This window comes from Camelus ferus, chromosome 29 (genome assembly GCF_009834535.1).
Source record: "Camelus ferus isolate YT-003-E chromosome 29, BCGSAC_Cfer_1.0, whole genome shotgun sequence".
NCBI classification, from domain to species: Eukaryota; Metazoa; Chordata; class Mammalia; order Artiodactyla; family Camelidae; genus Camelus; species Camelus ferus.
In genome coordinates this window covers 28,084,299-28,104,209 of record NC_045724.1, presented here as the reverse complement: position 1 = coordinate 28,104,209, position 19,911 = coordinate 28,084,299, and the positions used below count along the sequence as shown (strand labels likewise).

At 50.0% G+C, this 19,911-nt stretch overlaps 1 protein-coding gene across 1 annotated transcript in view; it reads right to left on the bottom strand.

The window, feature by feature from the left end:
- PRKDC (protein kinase, DNA-activated, catalytic subunit) overlaps positions 1-19,911 on the bottom strand; it is a 118,707-nt gene that overhangs the window by 59,780 nt on the left and 39,016 nt on the right. The window contains 12 exon segments of the mRNA XM_032470027.1: positions 3,156-3,283; positions 5,882-6,049; positions 6,886-6,990; positions 7,390-7,575; positions 11,414-11,554; positions 11,556-11,618; positions 12,302-12,460; positions 12,807-12,939; positions 13,253-13,458; positions 13,944-14,167; positions 16,810-17,064; positions 19,649-19,782. Coding sequence (XP_032325918.1) covers positions 3,156-3,283; positions 5,882-6,049; positions 6,886-6,990; positions 7,390-7,575; positions 11,414-11,554; positions 11,556-11,618; positions 12,302-12,460; positions 12,807-12,939; positions 13,253-13,458; positions 13,944-14,167; positions 16,810-17,064; positions 19,649-19,782 — 1,902 coding nt within the window.

The following is a 19,911-nucleotide window of genomic DNA, read 5'->3' as shown; positions in this document are numbered from 1 at the left end:
CTCCCTTAATACAGTGTATAACATTAATTGATTTATGGGTATGAAACCAGCATTCCAAGGACAAATTTCAACTGGTTATAGTGTGTAGTATTTTTTGTATGTTGTTGAATTTTGTTTGTTAATGTACTTTTGAGGATTTTTGTGTCTGCAGTCATGAAGGATACTGGTCCACAGCTTGCTTGTGACGTCTCTGGCGTTGGTATCAGGGTGACACTGGCCTCACAGAACGAGGTGGCAAGTGTTACTCCCACCTCTACTTTCTGAAGAGTTTATGTAGTGTTGGTATTATTTCTTCTTTAACTATTTGACAAAAACTCACCAGTGAAGCTGTCTGGGGCTAAGCCTTCCTTTGTGGGGAGATTTTACTTTTCTGATTACAGGCAGTTACGTGAGTCAGTTTCTGGGGTGCAGCATGATGCCCCAGTCATGCATACACATGCACATACTGTAAGTTACAAGACACCGAATGTGGTTCCCTGTGCTGTCCAGCAGAAGCTTGTTGTTTACCTGTTGTATACATACTAGTTACTTTGTGGGAAGATTTTAAATTATTAACTCGAATTATTTGCTTGTTAAATACATTCTCAGACACTCCACTTACTCTGTGTGTGTGTGCTGTTCACTGCTAGTGTGTAAGAAACACACTAATTGTTGTATGACTATTTTACATCCTACACCCTTACCAAACACATTTATTAGTTTTGTATTTTTGAATGGCTTCCTTAGGACTTTCTTTTTTTAAATTTTTTTAATGGGGGCGTAATTTTAGGGGTTTTTTTAAAATAGAGGTTCTGGGAATTGAACCCAGGACTCTGTGCATGCTAGGCATGCGCGCTGCCCCTGAGCTACACCCCACTCCCGAAGAACAGTATCGGGTGTTACTTTTTTCTGTCTTGGGAGGGAGGGAGGGAGGTTCGTTTATTCACTTCTTTCTTCCTTTTTTTAATGGGAGGACTGGGGACTGCACCCAGGACGTCGTGCATGCTGGGCACCGGCTCTGTCCCTGAGCTCCACAACCCCTCCTTGATATTCCACTTATTCCTGAGTAGTTTTGGTAACTTGTGATTTTCAGGGCACCTGTCGTTTCAGTCAAGCTGCTAGATTTGTCAGCACGACTTTGTTCACAACACCCCCTTCGAGTCTTCATCTGAGAGGAGGTGGCAATGCCTCCTCTCTTACTCCCGGTTCTCAGGCGCCGCACCTTCTCTGTCATCCCTAGTTTGTCTAGCTGCCAGTCTGTCGCTTTCAAAGAACCAGTTTTCAGTTTCACTGATTTTTCTCCACCACTTTTCTGATCTCCGAGTCACCAGTTTCCAGTGTCATCTTCATCACCCGTGCCCTCCACCTGCCCGTTCAGCTGCAGGTGGAAGTTCACTTACTGACGTAGGGTCGTTCTTACTCTCTAAGAAAGCCGCTAACGACCCAAACTCCCCTCCAACCACCGCTTTAGGTGCACCTCATACATTTGCTTTACTCTTATTTTATTCAGACCAAAATACTCCTTGAATCCTCTTACAATGTCTTCTTTAATTCCAACAGCTACGTAGAAGCATTAACTGGTTGGTTACTTAGAAATATTTCTGGATTCCTCACGTTTCCTTCTGTTGATTTCCAATTCAACCACATTGTGGTCAGAAAACACACTCTTTCAGATTTCAGTCCTTTTCAATTTATGAAGGCTTTTTCCACGGCCACCCGCAGGCTGCCCTGGAGAGCGTGCCACATGCTCAGAGGAAGTGCATACTCTCCTTGCCGTGGTGTTGTGTTCACCGCTGGTTAACAACAACGTATTTGTCTAAATGCCAATAAAAAGGAATGAACAACCGACTCACGCTTCATCACAGATGAAGCTCAGAAATTGGCTGAACGAAGACACCAGACATGAGATCATACCATGTGATTGCATTCATATGAAATGTCCAGAAAAGGCAAATTTATAAAGACCAAAAGCAGGTTGGTGGTTGCCTGGGGCCAGGAATGGGACTGGCTGTAAATGGTCAGGTAGGATCTTATTAGGAGATGAAATTATTCTGTGGTGATGGCTTTACACCACTTGGTAAAGTTACTAAAAGTCACTGAATTATAAACTTAAAACAGGAGAATTTTACGATACATAGATTATAACTCAGTAAGATAAATTCACATGGGTATTTACATATTTAATATAAATGATGCCAATCAAGAAAAAAATCTCCATGTCCACAATCAGAAGTAGCCATGGCATCAAGCCCTTACTTAAAAATCAACATCACACCTTATTTCATGAGAACACGAGAAGTGCAGCCCGTGGTGAGGGCAAGTTCCTCGTCACAGAGTCTACGGCACTGCAGCTCCTGATGAAACCCGTGACCGGGGCCACACCGGTGCACGGATGCTGACACCGCCAGGAAAAGGCTGCAAGGAACACGACTGACGAGCATCAGCACCCAGACACCATGTGCCCCTTATGTCACGAACGTGACGCGCAACCAAATAATCCCACCAAAACTGGAACCCAAATCTGGGCTTTCAGACTCGACTTTCCACTTACAGGAAACACAGGCTGGAGGACAAGTCAAATGAGAAGAACTGAAAAATCAGGCAAATCTGGGGTGTGAGACAGTGAGAGTGCCCCAGGTTCTTGACAACAGAAGCAAAATTCACAAGCGAGGAGGCAGACTAACGGGCTCAACAGCGCGACGCCACGTGGGCCTGGCTGGGTCAGAATCAGAAGAACCCAGCAGCCCCAAGTGCTCCAGACGACTGGAGAAATCTGTTTTGGGAACTGCTGTTAATGCTGCTCAGTCTCTGCTACGACAGCTGCCTAGGAAAACCGCCCATTTCAGAGACACACAGCAGACGGGGAAGTGAGCAGGTCCCTGGGGCCGCCCCAACTCACAGCCGCAGCAGAAAGGGGAAAAGCCGGCGGGAGACCGAGCTGGAGACGCTGGCGCCCTTTCGACCTGGAGGCTCGCGTACAGCGACACTCTCCTGAGTACGCGTCACACTTTGATAATAGAAGTCTTTTTAGAAAGAAAAACAAGACAAACTAAAATAAAATTCAACAACAGCAGGCAACTGCACTCTTCGTTTTGGGGGACAGAAAAGATACTTTCCCACAGAAATAAAATGTACGTGGTTCCCAGGCTCCACCCAGACAAGCACAGAAGACTTACTCTCTGGCGACCCGTCTGAAAGTGGACTGAAAGGCTTCTTCCATGACATGCCGCTCTTCCCGACAGAGGATTTCTGTCATCAGCTGCAACAGGACAGGACTCCGAGACAGCTCCAGCGCGTCCAGGAGCTAGGAGAGACGAGCACAACAGTGACGGTGATGAGGACAAACTTGCTGGACGCTTACTTTCGTTTTGTTTCTGGCAGTTCAAATAAAACAGAGAAGTACAACATTTTCACAAAGATCAACAAATGCTAACATGTCATTTTTGTAGATAAAATGAATGCCTGGCAAATAGTGACATTCACTAAATACTTGAGCCTTGATTCTCTTAAGCTCTGCAGAGATTTCTCCTCTAACCAGGCTGAGGGCCCAAGTTCACAATGAGGTCCTTCGTGAGGCTACCTCCTTGGCTCCGGCCCTCCCTGCACAGCACAGGCTCCAGGCTGTGTCCCGTCTGCTGCCTCCACAACCCCCTGCTCAGCTCTCCAGGAGACAGCTTCAATGTTATCTTCCGAGCTGTAAAGGTTTTCAGAATGTGGCATCTGCACAATTAACTTCCAAGAGCCTTACTTGTCCGGTTTCACGCACATGATACCTTCTCTCGCTTTGTCGACGCCGTTCCTCACCCCGTCTTTCCTGCTGGTTACATCTTTCTCGGACTGGACGCTTTCTCCAGGTGTTCAGGAAGATTTGCACTCACACATTAAGAGAAAGTCCTGAAGGTGTCCTCAGGATCTGTGGATGGGACAGCTGCCGGATGGCAGATGGCTGGGGAGCAGGACACTTGGATGGCACCAGCATGATGCTGTCGCCCCACCGGTGACTTGCAAATTGCAGAAAGAACACACCATTCGATAGCAAAATGGGGCAGGAACCATCTCAACCAAGCCACCAGGCGTGAGGTCCCAACAGCAGGATGGGCACTGTGTGCCTCCTGAGTGGTTAAGCCGCAGAAAGTCAGCCTGGATCTCACCACCAACCTCCAGTTCAGAGGAAGAAGAGGATGGGGGCTGAGGAGCCCCCTGAGGAAACAGTCAGACAAACGCGACGTGTTCTGGTTTCTTCCAAAACCCAGCGTCATGGGAAGATAAGGGTGAGGGTGAACTAGTTCCAGAGTAAAAGACACTAGAGACATGACAGTTCGATGCAATTGTTAATCAGATCCTGGTTTGAAAAATCCAGCCAAACAGGGAACTTCTGGAGAAATATGACCGTGGACAACACAACACAGGGTGTGAGAGGAGCGTGACTTGCCGTGGGTCTGACATCTGCACCGCCTCCCTCTCTGGACGCACTGCTGAAGGGTCAGGGAGCTGAGCTGCAGACGTTTCAGCTGGAACAGAAACACAGACACACACACGGATACACACACAGACACACACACTCATGGACACACATACACGGACACGGACACACGCAGACCCACACACACATGGACAAAGCAAGCTTAGCAAAGTAAACTGCTGGATCCAGAGACGGCTACAGGGATGCTTGTTTACTATTCGATCAACTTCTCTGTTTGCTTGAAAGGAAAGAACCAGACAGGACAGGAGCAGAGGACGCGGGGGCTGCCTGTCTTCGCATGGGACGGTGCCAGGCCCCTCAGACAGGGACCCAGGAGAGGCCAGGAGCAAGCTGTAAGCCTTTAAGATGAGACTGGACGTCCCAGCATCACTTCCATTGCAGGCTTTTGTCATCAGTGGGTCCTTCAGGCCAGCCCACACCCGACGGGAGGAAAATCAGACCATGTCTCTCAAAATGTATGGCGTCTCTTTTCTCCTCCACGTGACGGAAAAGACACACAACAAGAACACGTGGACGGGACACCACCAGTTTGGCCGTCTCTAGACAACTTGCTCACATCGACTCTGGCATCCACAACAGTGAGTTTTACTCATCGGTTTCCTCCTTGCTCTCCTACAAGCTCCTTGAGGACAGAGATGACATTCATGCTCCTCCAGCCGGGCTCCGTCCACCACAAGCACAGGGGACCACCGCCCGCCCTCCAGTGGTGACTCTCATTCCTCCTACAGGCTGCACCCGAGTTCCAGCTGAGTGTACAGCACCTAAGACAACATGCACAGCCGTGCTGGCCTGTGGTGGCCAGTGGTGTGTCCGCAGAGTCAACACGTGCAGGGTCTAGAGCAGACCCCCCCCCGCCCCCACGAGCTAGAAGGGACAAGACAGACAGGAGTGGGAGCGGCGGCGCTGGACAAGGTGGATGCTGCGTGCGCAGGACAGAGCCGGTGAGAGGAGATGGGGTCCCCGTGGCCGATCTGGAGCCACCCAGGACAGAGATCATCATCACCTTGGCTGAGCCCCTGGGTTCCGGGGAACTCCCACGGTACCTTGAATATGCCAGGCGGTAACCACTAGCTGTTTCTCGACCACTTCTCAATTAACTTCAGAAACTGAATCGTGTTGGTAACATTCCACTTCTTAGCTCTTCTTGGTATTATTCTTTAAAACTTATTATACATTATGCACAAAGTACTTCACAGCACTTCTATACAAAAAGTATTTTAAAACGGGGTGGGGGGTTGGACATGAGTTCTAAAGGATTCAGATATGCACCTGCCTCCACAAATACCCAGCTTTCAAATGGATTGAACTGAATTCAAGTCAGAACACTCTCTACTCCGGAGGTTCCACATACTCCCCATCAAGAAACGTAACAGAAAAACAAGAGCAGTTTAGTTTTCGCTGCTCCTACTGAGAACTGACCTTCTTCACGCAGTCCACGCAAGTGCTGTACCGCAGGGTCCCCGGCGGGAGCTCCCCGGACGTCACGGGGAGACTGGAGGCGACGAGCCCCTCGAGGACCTGCTTCAGCCCCCCCAGACGCTCCCCGGGGAGGGCAGCAAAGAATGGGAGCAGAGGCACGGCCTGGGCCTGCGAAGCGAGACACCGACTGAGGGCCACGGGATGAGCGAGGGGACCGCCGCCACAGGCGTGCGGAGGGCGCGCCGTGTGGACCCCACGATGACCTCGGGCCCCTAGACACACCAAGCCCAGCGGGGCACGGTCTGGGCCTTGGGGGCTGAGCCAGGCCGCGCGGTGGAATCAGGACCGGGAGCCTGGCTCTGCCGCGAGGTCTCCCTCCACGAAGCCCGCTGAGCCGCGCAGCCTGAATTCTGGAGAAAGGGGCACACGGGGTGCTGCTTCCACCTCCCCAGGCACCGGCCAGCCCCCCGGCTGCCTCCAACTGAGAACGAGACCCGGTGAACCGCACTGAGCGGACGAGTCCAAAGAGGGGTCTCACGATCCAGCGGAAAGCAGAAGCGCGGCTCACACGTGAAGGCCACGTTTTACTAGAGGGTAAAGTCTAACTGTTACAGGACTTTAAAATCACAGCATCTATTAAGTTCTTGTCCCTAAAAATTTCTGAGATATTCCACATCATTAACTAACAGAAAAATGAGCCACAGTTTAAGTTTTTTCATTCATTAAAACAGCAATTCTCAAAAACGCCAATTTAAACCATTTAGGTGAAGACAGATGTTAACTCCTCCAAGTGCAGAGATCTCACTGCGCCCCGCCAGACGGAGGCTGCGGAGCTGCGTGCTGGGACAGGGAGGCCACGGGGGTGCACTGTGCGGGTCTCCCTGCTTTTGAGTATGTTTAAGATTTTCCGTAATAAAAAATAGACAGTATCACTGATACACAGAAATATAAAATGGGAAAATAATGGAGAACGTAATCTGAAAAAAATGCTTTTATTCACTTACCTTTAAATGTAGACCCAAATTCGGATCAGCAAGCAAACTAACGTACGTCGTGAAAACCTCGGAGAACGCGCTGTGAGTCGCGCTGAAAGTCACGGATGAGTCGATCTGAAGGAGGAAAGCAGAAGCGCAGCGCGTTTCTACGTTACGCCCCCAACCTCCTTTCATACACTTGCCAATTTTCTAAATTCCAGAGATGACCTATAAATCTGTTCTTGGACTTCAACTGTATTTCAACGATTCTTGCTCTGAAATATCTTAAAACTACCCCCAAAGTCGATGCGTGGAAAGTGCACTAAAGAGCTAAAGCACAGGAAACAACAATGAAGACACAGGCTAATGATGTAAAATAAGGGAAAAGGATAAAATGTGAGGTCACCAGCACTTGCCTAAAATTTCTGTCAAGCCAATGAGCTTTCCAAGAAACCTCCATCACATTTTTAAAGATGCAAGTCACAGAGCTGCAAGCAACAGACACAGCCACATTTCCAATGTCTCTCAAGATACCTGCAGAATTTTCGCCAGCAAGGTCAACACCGCAGCCTTGCTGTCCGGGGCGGAACCTGGGGCCCACCACGACTCGCACCTTCTCCAGCTCTGCAGGATGGCGCTCGCCAGCTTCAGGCCCTGCTGCCTCTCACCCGTGCGGTCCCTGAAGCTCTGATCCAACAGGCCATTCAAAACTGTGCTCACCTGAAACAGTCGCGGGAAGAAGAAACCCGACCGTCAGGCTAACATCACACGGCAAAGCGGGCTGTCCTGTCAAAGCCCCTCTGGAAAAACGAAGATGCTCGCTCTAGAGCAGCTGCTCACTTCACGACTCCTCAAATCTGAGAACAGCACTTAACATGCAGACTTTCCCACAGAAGTGTAACGTGGTCCCTTACGAAGTCATGCTTAACCTGCTCTCTGTTGTCTTCTCAGCTGTGCCCTCTCGATGGGAGGGGAGATCAGCTGTCCTGTCACCATCACCCCCGTGTGCACCCACACATACATGGGGACACAGACACACACACGGGACACACACAGGGACAAAGGCACACAGAGGACACATGGGACCCACACGGGGACACAGACACAGGACACAGACACACATAAAATGGAGAATTATTTAGCCACAAAAAAGGGAAATTCTGCCAATTACTAAAACACAGATTAGAGACACACATAAAATGGAGAATTATTTAGCCACAAAAAAGGGAAATTCTGCCAATTACTAAAACACAGATTGGACCTTGAGGGCATTATGCTAAGTGAAATAAGTCAGAAAGAAAAAGATAAATAACGTGTGATATCACTTACACGTAGAGTCTAAAAAACCCAACTCACAGATACAGAGAACAGACTGGCGGCTGCCAGAGAGGGTGTGCAGAGGGGCAGAATGGGTGAAGAGGGTCAAACGGTGCACACCTCCAGCTATGAACAAATGGGCTTGCGGGTGTGATTTACAGCACAGAGGCGAGAGTCACCACTGCTGGATTATATATTTCAAAGTTGCCAAAGGAGTACAGAGGTTCTCATTACAAGGAAAAAATCGAAACCATGTGAAATGCTGTTGCCTAGACTCATTGTGGGATGGTTTCACACATACACGTGTGTCGGATCAGCACACTGCACGCCTGTGACGAATACGTTGTGCTAAGTGTATCTCACGAAAATGGGGGAGAAAAACATTCATTAATATGAATGGTTACAAAATAAACAAATAAAATCAGTGGCTTTCTGATACACCACATTGTTACAGAGAAAATACAGAGCAAAATCCGTTTACAACTAAATTGCATCTAATACCTAGAAATGGCCTTAGTGGGAAATGTGCAGGAGCTGGACGAGCAGAACCACAGCGCTACGTAACAGTGTGAGAGAAAGACCTGAGAACGCGGGTGAAGACCTGAATAAAAGGAGGGGCACCCCACAGAGAAAGTGGCTTAGTTTTTTTAGAGGTCAACTTGGTTTAATCCCTCTGTGCTGTGGAAAGGGCTGTGACACAATGATTCTAAATTTCAGTCTTAAGAATAAACATGCAAAAGTATAGCTTGAAAAATTCTTAAAAACAAAAACTCTAAGAAGAAACACTGCCTTACCAAATGTTAAAATGTATCTTACAATTGCTGGAATTGAAACAATGTGGTACTGGAAGAGAAACAGGTGGTTAAGTAACAAATTAAAACATACAACCTCAGACCCAAATTTGTACAGAGATTTGCATCTGAAAAAGTTAGGAACTTGAATTAGTGAGGAACAGATGCATTAGTGAATGAATGTCCAGTAAGTAAGCATTTAGGGAAAAAACGTCATTTCTAAAGTGCCCTTCGCATTATTTATACTTGTTTAAAAAAGAAACTATAAAAAGTAACAGAAGAAAATATGGGCAGATTTTAAAGACAATACTGGGAAGGAGAAGGCCTTTCTAAGAGTGGCCGCAGTAACACACGGCCAGCATCCTCTTTAACTACAGAAAACACCAACTACTTCTGCACGGAACCAACAGCCCAAGTGAGAAGGACAAGCACCAGCAGGGAAGGCGCCCTCCACACACGGGACAGGGCAGAGGTCCGCTGCCCTTCCTGCACAAAAAGTCCTGCAAATCGGTAAGAAAACGTACCCCAACAGACAAATGGGCAAAATACAGGAATACACACACTTCGGCAGTTAAAAAAAAAAAAAAAAACCAGCAGGAGACCAAGATCAGAAAAGTTAAGGAACTAAAGTAAACTTGGGAGATAAAAGTACAGAACGGACACTTCGGCTGTTTCCATGTCTTGGCTACTGAATGGAAGCGACCTAAACATCCATGGACAGATGACTGGATAAACAAGACGTGGTGTGTGTGCATGATGGACACTACTCAGCCGTGAAAAAGGACGAAATGATGCCATCAGCAGCAAAATAGATGGACCCGGATGGAGATCGTCATTCTAACTGGAGTAAGCCAGAAACAGAAAGAAAAATACCATATGAGATTGCTCATATGTGGAATCTTAAAAAACAAAACAAAACAAAACAACAACAACAACAACAACACCTTATTTACAAAACAGAAGCAGACTCACAGACATAGAAAACAAACCTATGGTCACCGGGCGGGAAGGGGTGGGAAGGGATAAACTGGGAGTTTGAGATTTGCGGATGCTGACTAGTACATATAAAATAGACAGACAAACTTACACTGTATAGCATAGGGAACCATAATCAATATTTTGTAGCTACGGTGAAAAAGAATATGAAAACGAATATATGTATATTCACGTATGACCGAAGCATTGTGCTGTACATCAGAAATTGGCACAACATTGTAAACTGACTATACTTCAGTAAAATCATATATATATTTTGAAAGAACAGACTGGAATTCTCACCAGTGGAGTTAATAAAGTGCCTTTGTTATGGTGCAAAGCCTTTCAAGTTGCACTCTGTTGCTTCAAGAAATACGTGTATTATAAACAGGGATTCTAACCCCACGAAAGGTGCTTCTGTAGAAAAAGGTGTCTTTACCCTCAACCATGCCCAGAATTAGCGCCTCCAGCCTCCTGTGCGCCCCGAGGACGGGAGCCCGGAGGACGGGAGCCCCGAGGACAGGAGAGGGGGAGCCACGTCCGCCCAGCTCTCCCCGCCCTCCCTCCGGTGTGCCCGCCCCCACCACAAGGCCACCCTGCAGCTTCCTCCGACTCTGACATCTGCCACTGCCTGTCCTGCTTTCCGGCTTCCAAAATGTTGTCCCTCTTGCTTTTCCTCCTTTTCTGTGCCCTTCAAGACCATGCTTTTTAAAAACAAAACAAAACAACAGCCTTGATTCTGTCGCACAGGAGGGACTGACGAAGAGGAGGAGGTGAGCACGGCTTTAACCCATCAGCTTCCCCATGAGGCTGAACAGTTTAAAAGCTCAAGATGCTTCATCTCCTGAGTGCTGTGTGCCTCCTGCAGTTTTATTTCTAACTTTCAAGGGCAAATTCCTAGAGGCAGACTCCTGGGGTAAAGCGACCCCAACGCCCCACCACCCCCACCCACAGGCGACGAACACTGCTCGGAATAAAAGCTTGTTAACCCCAGGCAGTCCCGCCACTACGGCACTAACGATTTCTGAGTGCCTACAGACCAGGTAAAGCTCCATGACTTTATACATTTAGCAAGCCAAAGTCGCCCAAATACTAAATGCTGATCTGCAGAGGTTCCGTGGGGGCGAAGGGGCCACGCAGGAACACGTGGGACCTGAGGCCTCAGCCGCGGGGAAGACTGGGCAGAAGCTGGTGGGACCCGGAGCAGGCTGGCCTCGGGCCAGGTGCACAAAGAAGGTCCCGGCGAAGCTCCATCCCTACACAGCAGCCCTGAGACTTGGGGCCCCGAGATCAGAAACAGTGACTGATGTCTCACATCCATTAACATCACTAATCTTCACAGGGGCTGTTTTTTGCATAATTTGATTTTGTATTTAAAGCTCCAGGAAGAGACTTTACTTTGTTTTAATGATGCGTTATCTCAGGAATACGGCAACCCTGCTGTAAGCACCACTGTTGCAGGAGAATCCCATTACCATTTTGGGGTTGTCCACAGAGGATTTCATGAGCTCCGACACGGCAAGATCTGGATTTTTCAGTAGTTCAGCGTTGATTGTTTCTGAGAACACACTGTAAAAGTACTGCCCGTGAGAGAAGCTGACGGCTGCTCCTCTGGAAGGCCCCTGACGACGGCATGCACACCTCCGTCTTGTCCAGGAGGAGACCGACGAGGCACTCACACTGCAGAGAGGACAGAACAGGGTGATGGTACGGAGGTGCCCTGGACACTGTGAACCGCGAAGTGGACAAGCATGGAGTCTAAAGGGGCCACATCTGCGTCGTGGGCATTTCCACGTGGCTCCGTTTTCTAGGTCTCACTCTGGGTAAGAACTCTTCCCTGGCCCCTGAGTCTCCACGGCTCTAGAACATCCTGTGGCTGCTGCTCTGAGGGGAGATCTAGGAAGGGGACTCCTGGGCACTGAGCGGACGCAGGGGCAGCAGAAGGGAAGACGGGTGGAGTCAGGGGACCCTGCACGGTGCAAAGGGCCCTGAGGACTTTGTGAGCGCCCGGAACCCTCCCCCAGGGCCCTTCCCAAGTCTGCCGCCCAAAGACTCGCCAAGGATGAGGGAAGAGGAGATCGCTGTGTCAGTGCAGGTCAGCTTTCACCACACAGTGCCCTCTGCCTAGAGCCCTTCCAGAAATGAACCGGGACAGACAAAACCTCAGCTTAAGAAGAATGCTGTTCTATTTCTTAAAAAAAAAAACCAAAAAACTTTTAGAAAAAAAGCCACCTCACATAAATCAGTTAAAGTCCTCGTGCAGCTAACAACTCATCCAGCTAAGCTCCTAGTTTTAGAGCCCTGCGAGTGAGTTCCACCTCACAGGGTCGGGCGAGCACGCGCGCGGGGGCTGTTTCTCCTACCCGTCCTCCACACGCGAAGGCCAGCTCCAGAAGCCCCCCGGCCAGCCGCCTGCAGCCGGGGTCCAGCGAAGGCAGGCACTGCCGCTCATCTCCAGGCGCGATGCTTCTGAAAACCAGGGAGAGCAGCTTTGTGCCAAGAGAGTGCTGTTGATCTGCAGACTGAAGTGGAGCAACACTGAAATATCCAGCAGCAGGGTGTTTTATGGAGAAAGGCAACCCTGCACTTGGCACTCAGGAAACACCGACACTGCCTCCAGGTGTCGGGGACGCCGCCTCTCACCTCGGCTGAGGCACGGCAGCAGCCGGGGCCGAAGGCCCTCAGAAGCTGCTGGGGACTCTCCCGTTACATTCCTAAGTCCTCACACTCCCTTCCTTCCTTGTATTCTAGGCAACACGGACGCGTCTGGAGCAGGCATGTCTGCAACCTGCTCTGGCATGCTCTGCATGGATGAACTGGCTGACGAGCGGAAGCAGCTGAGGGGCGTAACGGCAGCGGGCGTGGTACCTGAGCCGGGGCGACGGCCTGCAGAAAGCCGGCTCTGTGAAGCTGCTTGCACGCGGATAGGACAGATGTCAGCTTGGCCCTGCTTCCGTGCGCGTCCGGGCCCCACAGGTCAGCAGCACAGAGCTCCTCCATGCTGGCCATGCAGAGACACAGAATGAGAACCATGACTTTACCGTCAAGTAAAATGAAAACTGTGTGTCCCTCCGTAATGCATCCCCAGCCTCCAGGCACCCAGCTCACTGCCCTGCCCACGAAAGCGGACACAGGTTCGCCCAACACAGGCCCACATGGATCCCACTGAGGAGACAGCGCGGGGCCAAGCCCCAAGCAGCCTCACCCCCGAGATTCCGGGAAGGACCAGTCGAGCAGGGGTGAGACACACTGCACCAGCCTGCGACCGTAGAGACCGTCCCTGCAGCCCCCACGAATGGCAGGACCAGGCCCACCTCTGAGCCGGGATCGCCTCCCTGAGGCGCGTCTCCAGCGCGGCCCGGAGCGGCGTGGCCCTCAGGGCCCTCAGCAGGCCCACACAGACGTGGGGGAGGTGGTCCATGACCGCGACGTCGCCCACGTTGAAGCCCAGGCTCGAGGGCGCGCACAGCGTGGTCACCAGGAGTGTCATGAGGTTGGCAAGGTACGGGTCCTTCAGGAGCTGCACAGACACACGACCAGTCAGCGCCGGGAAATCCACGCAGCCATCAGCCTGCGAGCAGGCTTCTGCCTGGCCAGGGTCGGGGCTGGCAAAGTCCCCGCCAGGCCAGGCAGCGGCACTGTGGGCTCTGCAGGAAGACCTGACCCAGTGGTGTCGCGGCCCACTGGGAACAGGCACCTGGCGCTGTCCCAGAGAAACCGGCCCAGGAGCGGCCGTGGGCTTCTCGCCCGGGCGCAGGACAGGGGTGACTTGTGGGCACGAGGCTCACAGACACACTTTAAGACATCGGCTGACGCCTGCTTCCTAAGGCGGATGTGTGATCACGGCGTAAAACGCACTTGCCGGTAAAACCCTGGGGAAAACTACCTGGCCTTTACAGCGAGGGTCTCAGGTGTGTGTGGAGCTCGGCCATTTCCAAGAACAGGTGACTTCTCGGCAGCAGGCAGCCCCAAGGAGGCAGCCGCGTGCTCTGCGGGCGGGCCTACCTTCCAGCCTTCAGGCGAGGCGCTGAGCAGCGTGGTGGAGAGCTCCAGGAGCCGGACCGCGACCGTGCACTTGCTGTACGTGAACCTCTCTGCCTCCTGGGGGCCGGGCCTGTCGCCGGCTGCCCCAGGGCCAGAGCGCTCCTCTGCCGCCGTGACATCGTGCAGAGCGATGCTTTCTAAAAAGAAAGCCGCCGCCTTCCAAAGTGAAGACTGTGTCTCCGCACCTGGAAAAAGTTACACTGAAATATTAACAGATTTTAAGAATTAAAAGAAAAGAAATATTTACATATGCTTCCTTCTGATCCCACTAAGATTAATGTAAAATTCCTTCGTTAAGTATAGGCATGATACGTTTTCAGTCAAAATGCTGAAAGTTCAATAAAAGCAGAATAAAACGGCAGTTATTTCTTCTCATTTCAAAATCACCACCACCCGAGCAGAAGCCACCTGCAGACTCACAGTCATAACACGTCTACACAAAGTGAGGTCTTGCTTTGCAAACACTCCTTATGGGCACATAAATCAACACGCTCTTTTTGAAGGGCAATTTGGTAAATCATAACAAAAGCTTTAAAAAAAATATGCACACCAATTTCTACCAAACGTTGAAAAGCTCATACACTTTGATCCAGCACTGAATTTTATCCTCATGAGGTAATGGCGGAATTGCAAAGGCGTGCTTCTGAGGATGTTCACTTGGGCAAGGCTTTTAATAATGAAAAGCAACCTAACTGTCCTTCAAAGGGGCAACGAAGAGACACGTCAGGCTAGTGGCCCCAAAACAGGTGTGCGTGACCAGCCGTCTGAGGGAATCAGTTTCAGATCACGCCTCCCTTCCGGCCTCTGCCGTTCATGGCCGCCCTCCTGCGTGACACAGAGAAGATGGATACACCGGCCTCCTCCTGCACTCTGAGCGTGGCAACCATCCCACCGTGAAGACGTCGGAGCCCCACACGAAGGGACAGTGACAACAGGCTGTGTGTGTTGAGGGAGTGAGCGAAGGTGGTGACTGGTTAAGGAATCCTCCAAGGTTACGGTTTCCAATTCAGTTTTATCAGATTTAAAGAAAGTTAATCAAACTGCCAACCAACAGATCATTAAAAATAACTTTTATGACAGGTGGCTATATATATTCAAAGAACTGAGAGAAAATATGTCAAGAATTATGTTTTCAAACCCCAAATATCCTTGAATCCAACAGACCACGGGCAGCACAACACGCTCCAACCAGACACAGTAAAAGGGGAAAATGTACATTTTAGAATTTTTCAAATACGGCACTTGTTTGTGTGCCTAAGTTTTTTTAGTACCAAAATCTACATAAAACAAAAAAAAGGATCCTATTCATGTAATTCTACTTTTTATCTGCAATAACGATTTATCAAGGTTTTCCTGCGTCCGCGCAGTGGTGGTAACAAACACAACACGCAGCAACAACTAATGCACAGAGAACTCAGCACATCATAACCCGGAGCAAATGCTCAGCCAGCTGGCGAGTGAGAACACAAGCACGGAAGCGCACAGCGCCAGGACACAACAGGTGGGGTGCAGCGCGTCAGGGACTTGGCAGGTTCCCAGGAAAGAAACTGTTTCAAAGCTGAAAAGGTTGAATATGAAAATACTACGGTATTTAAGTTCCACCGAATACATGTTTTTCAAGTAACGTTAACATTTTTATAATGAAATGCCGACACCTACAGCAGACCAAAGTTCAACTTTTCCAGTTACTTAAAGCTATAAGAAAAAACCGTTGGTCAACTTTAAAGCTGGGAAGAGGGAAAATTGTTTTTAACGTCTCCCTCCCCTCACAGGGCACGTGAATAAACAGCCTGGAGGCCACCCAAGTGTGGTACAGGCACAGAGCCTGGCAGTCTGTGTACTGACAGATAAAGGCGTGTGTGCCAACACAGGGCGTCCAGTGTAATTGCTTTCTTTCTAAAAAGCAAATTACATTAAAGCGTGTGTGTAATGATTGAATTAACTAAAAATCTTAAAATTCATCACACACACATGTATACAAATCAAAAAAAATCTTAAATACGCGTACAGGAAAAGTACACACAACACTGTTGTTAAGGTGTTTCTCATCAGGGAGTGTGACTGAGGAGAAGGTCTGCGTATTTCCTACACTTTTTCCTTAAGTTTTCAAAATGAGGACACGTGAGACCTCCTCAAACTGCGAATTTAAGACATTATTTGCAACTGAACAGCTAGTACTGTTGATTTTAAAGCTTCACAGTCTGGCCTACCCTTCTGAGAACCTCACACTTAATGGCCCAGGTCGTGCTCATACTGGAGTCAGGCTTTCCCAGGATGGGCAGCAGAAATCCGGTTTCCTGCCCCAAGCAGTGCCCGCCTCGTCCACCTGGAGCTGGAAGCCAGCGGGCTCTGTCCCGAACCCCCAGCCCCGCCCCCAATCCCCCGGCGGAACTTTAACCAACATTCGCCTCCTTCTGAGGGGCGAGTCTCAGTTCAGCCCCAAGAGAGGGGTCCGGGGAGACCCCAGGAGACGCAGACAGGCTGCCCCGGCCTCTGTCCCGGGGATGCTCCTGCAAGGGGCCCAGTTCCTCCCGCCACACAGTCACCCTGCAAGCGACGCCCCTGGGACAGGCAGAGCACGGGGCCGAGTCAGAAGGACTCCATGTGCCCCAGGCTCAAAACTGCAGAGGCCCCTGGACCCATGACCAGGGAGGAAAGTAGCAGTGACTCTGGACAGGTGCCCGGAGCCTGAGCTCTGGCAGGCGGTCCTGGGGCGGTGCTGCGGTCCTGGCCGGCGGCCAGCTGTCTCATCAAGGCCCCTCTGACCCCTTCCCCAGGATGACTCCCTGGCTGGACTGGACGGTGAGGACAGGGAGGCTGCACCCACCCAGGACCTGGGCTGCCCCAAGCGTCTTCTCGCCCAGGAAGGTGTTGTAGCACTCGAGCGCCGCCAGCAGCATGTCCATCCACTGCAGGGCAGCCCGCAGGCTGAACGGGCCCTGCAGGGGGAGGAGGGTGGGCTGGGCCAGGATGCCCGATGGCTGGTCAGGAGCTCCTCCGCCCCCCTCGAACGTGCTGACGACCCAGGAAATGCCTTCTCTCTCGATAACGTCTCTCAGCCACCAGGAAGGGGATCTGTTGCCTGAAAAAAGAAACAAGATGAAAGCACGTATATAAGTAACTTTCATGTAACTAAAATCATGTAATCACTATACTTAAAAACAACATCTCCCAAGTAATAAAAAAAACAAGAGTTAAAAGTCTGGTACGTTAAAAATGTCATCAGACCAGAACAAGACGGGCATTATCTTCACACTTCAAACGTAGTTTCCAGAAAAATCCCGCACAAACACCTGACCAGTGCAGTAAAATTCCAAAATGATCCGGGACAACCTTGCTTCTAACCACAGCACTCACCACTTGCCCACTAGTAACTGCCAAGAAGGTATTTCCACCAACAGCCATTCTCTTTAGCTTCTGTAAACATCATTAAAACAGCAGGAAAGCACTTGAACATCTATGAAACTCATGCTCTCTGCCTGTCTTTTCTTCAAATATTTCTCTCTTAAGGACTAATTTAAGGGACAAACACAAAGAGCAGGGACACACTAGGTCCCCACCCGGCCTGTGCTCACGGCCATGGGGGCCAAGCTCCCCAGCCTCGGCTTCCTATCCACACTGAGACCCACGACAGTACCAGCAGGCCAGCTCCAAGATTAAGTGAACTGAAGTGACTAACATTTGCAAAAGTGACCAGAAAGGCACCCATGACACAGTAAGTGCAGTGTTTATTAAATAAAGTCAAATGATCTGCTTTTTAAAAGATGTTTTTCTTCTAGGTATTAGTCATTTTCCAAATTAAAGAAAAAAACAGAAGTGTATTCTGCATGCACTGAAACCAGTGGCTCTGAAAAGGTCAAACCACTCTGACTCTAATGAAGTTGGCGAAAAATCCGCAACAGTCACGTACTTCTGATGCAAAAGAAGAAACAGGTATTTTTTGACAATAAAAAACCTATCACAAGCTACATCAGTAGAAGACTAGTACCACATTTCAGGTTTGTTTCAGGAATGTTAAACCTTCCATTATTCTTGCTAAGACTAGACAAAGAAAATCAAACCACAACAATGAGCGAAGAGGAGTAAGGAATGTAAACTCCATGGCGAGGGAGAGCTCAGAGGGCAGCAGCAGACAGTCGAGGAGGAGGACACAGCACGGCGGTCGCTCCTCCCACCGCTCTCCAGGCTCACAGCCCACACCCTACTCAGGTATCAGCATCCAAAGGCCCTGACACGCGGCAGGGCACAACCCACACCTGACATTGCATCCCACAGGCCTGGGTGTCCAGGCACCCGGCACCCCACACTCCCACAGGACAGAGGACCGCTCGTCTAAAGAAACACCCAAGACCGTCCCTCAGAACTCGCTGGGGGAGGACCCAGCAGAGGGTGGGAGCCGGGGAGGTCAGGAAGGAGTCACACGGGGGCAGGGAAGGCTCCCAGCACGCGCGTCCTGTTTCACGAGGACACCGGGGAGGTGGCGCTCCAGTCCTCTCACTGAAACACTCGCAGCCCTGCAGGCAACGAGAAGGGCAGGGGAGCCACCTGGAAACCGCGGCGCTGGCCAACAGGCGGCCCTACTTACCTAACGCCTGGGCCTCGGTTTCCTTACAAATAAAAAAAGAGGCCCCACCCTGCACCCCACCCACTCTCAACTGATTTCATCGTGAGAACGACAACATGTAAAACAAACTTCATTAACTAAAAGCAGTAAGCAAGTACAAAGCACTAACAATGGTTTTAAACTCTCTACATCAAACCCACAGATACACACTTCTCTGTACGTGTGAGATTACAGTGACAGCAGACACATACACACTGTGATCTGAGTAGTGAAACACCGTGCAGATGACACAACCGCCACACACAGCACGCAACACTGAGCAGCACGACGGCCACAGCTACGTCCGCAACGACCAGAGGGGAGCCGCGGGGGGTGCTCAGGGCCGTCCTCTGAACACCACTGGCTCCCCGGGACGCACACACAGCACGTCCTGCTTCTGGACAGGGGCCTGGTGCACGTGAAGGGGCCACGGCCTGGGTCTGCGCTGGGCCAAGCTTCCCCACGCCTGAGGTCCTACCAACCCTGGGTTCGCCGATACTTCAGAAAACAGAACAGTCCGTTCACTCCTGAGAAACTCAGAAGTCGCTTCCGGCCTGTAGGCACAGGTCAGTGGTTTGTGCCAGAGCTACTGAAAAGCACTGCTTCCCTTTGACCCCAGTGACCTGGGGTCATTCAGACCCAGGAGCCTATTGAAAGCCTGTTATTACACGTTGAAAGAAAACAGTAAGTTCTTCATTAACTATTAACAGGACGTCTACATCTCAACTGAATACCACGGTTTCTTTCAAACGGAGGAGAAAAGCGAAATACAGTGGAAAAAAAAAAACCACTGAGGAATTTTAAATTTACTTTCTCTGTATCTTCTAACAGCAAAACAGCATTTTTTTCTTTCCCTCTATGAGAAATCCTTGAGAAACGTACACTCATAATTTAGCACCTGTCATATAAATGAACTGTAATGATTATTGAACACACTTTTTTGTATTTGTTAGAAACATACTGTTACCTAAATAAAGAAAAGATCATGTTTTAAATACGTGCATGTCTACACGACTGGCAAAAAAGCAAAGCCCACCATTACAGGACATCAAGATCACGGTACCTGGCAATAAAGGAACAAGTTTATAGAAGAGTTCTATGGACTTGTGCCGACACTCTGTCTGGGGCCTCCCACAGCTGGCGAAAAGCCACTGGACCACGTCGGATAAGCACAAGGATGCTGCGGGTGGAAACCCACTGTGTGGAGAGAGCACACTGCATTTAACACACGCCCCGACAGGCAGCGTTCTGCTGACCCAAGAGTCTGAGCACCACAAACTTGACTCTGCCACCCTGAAACATGGAGAAACCTTTTCAATAAAAGGC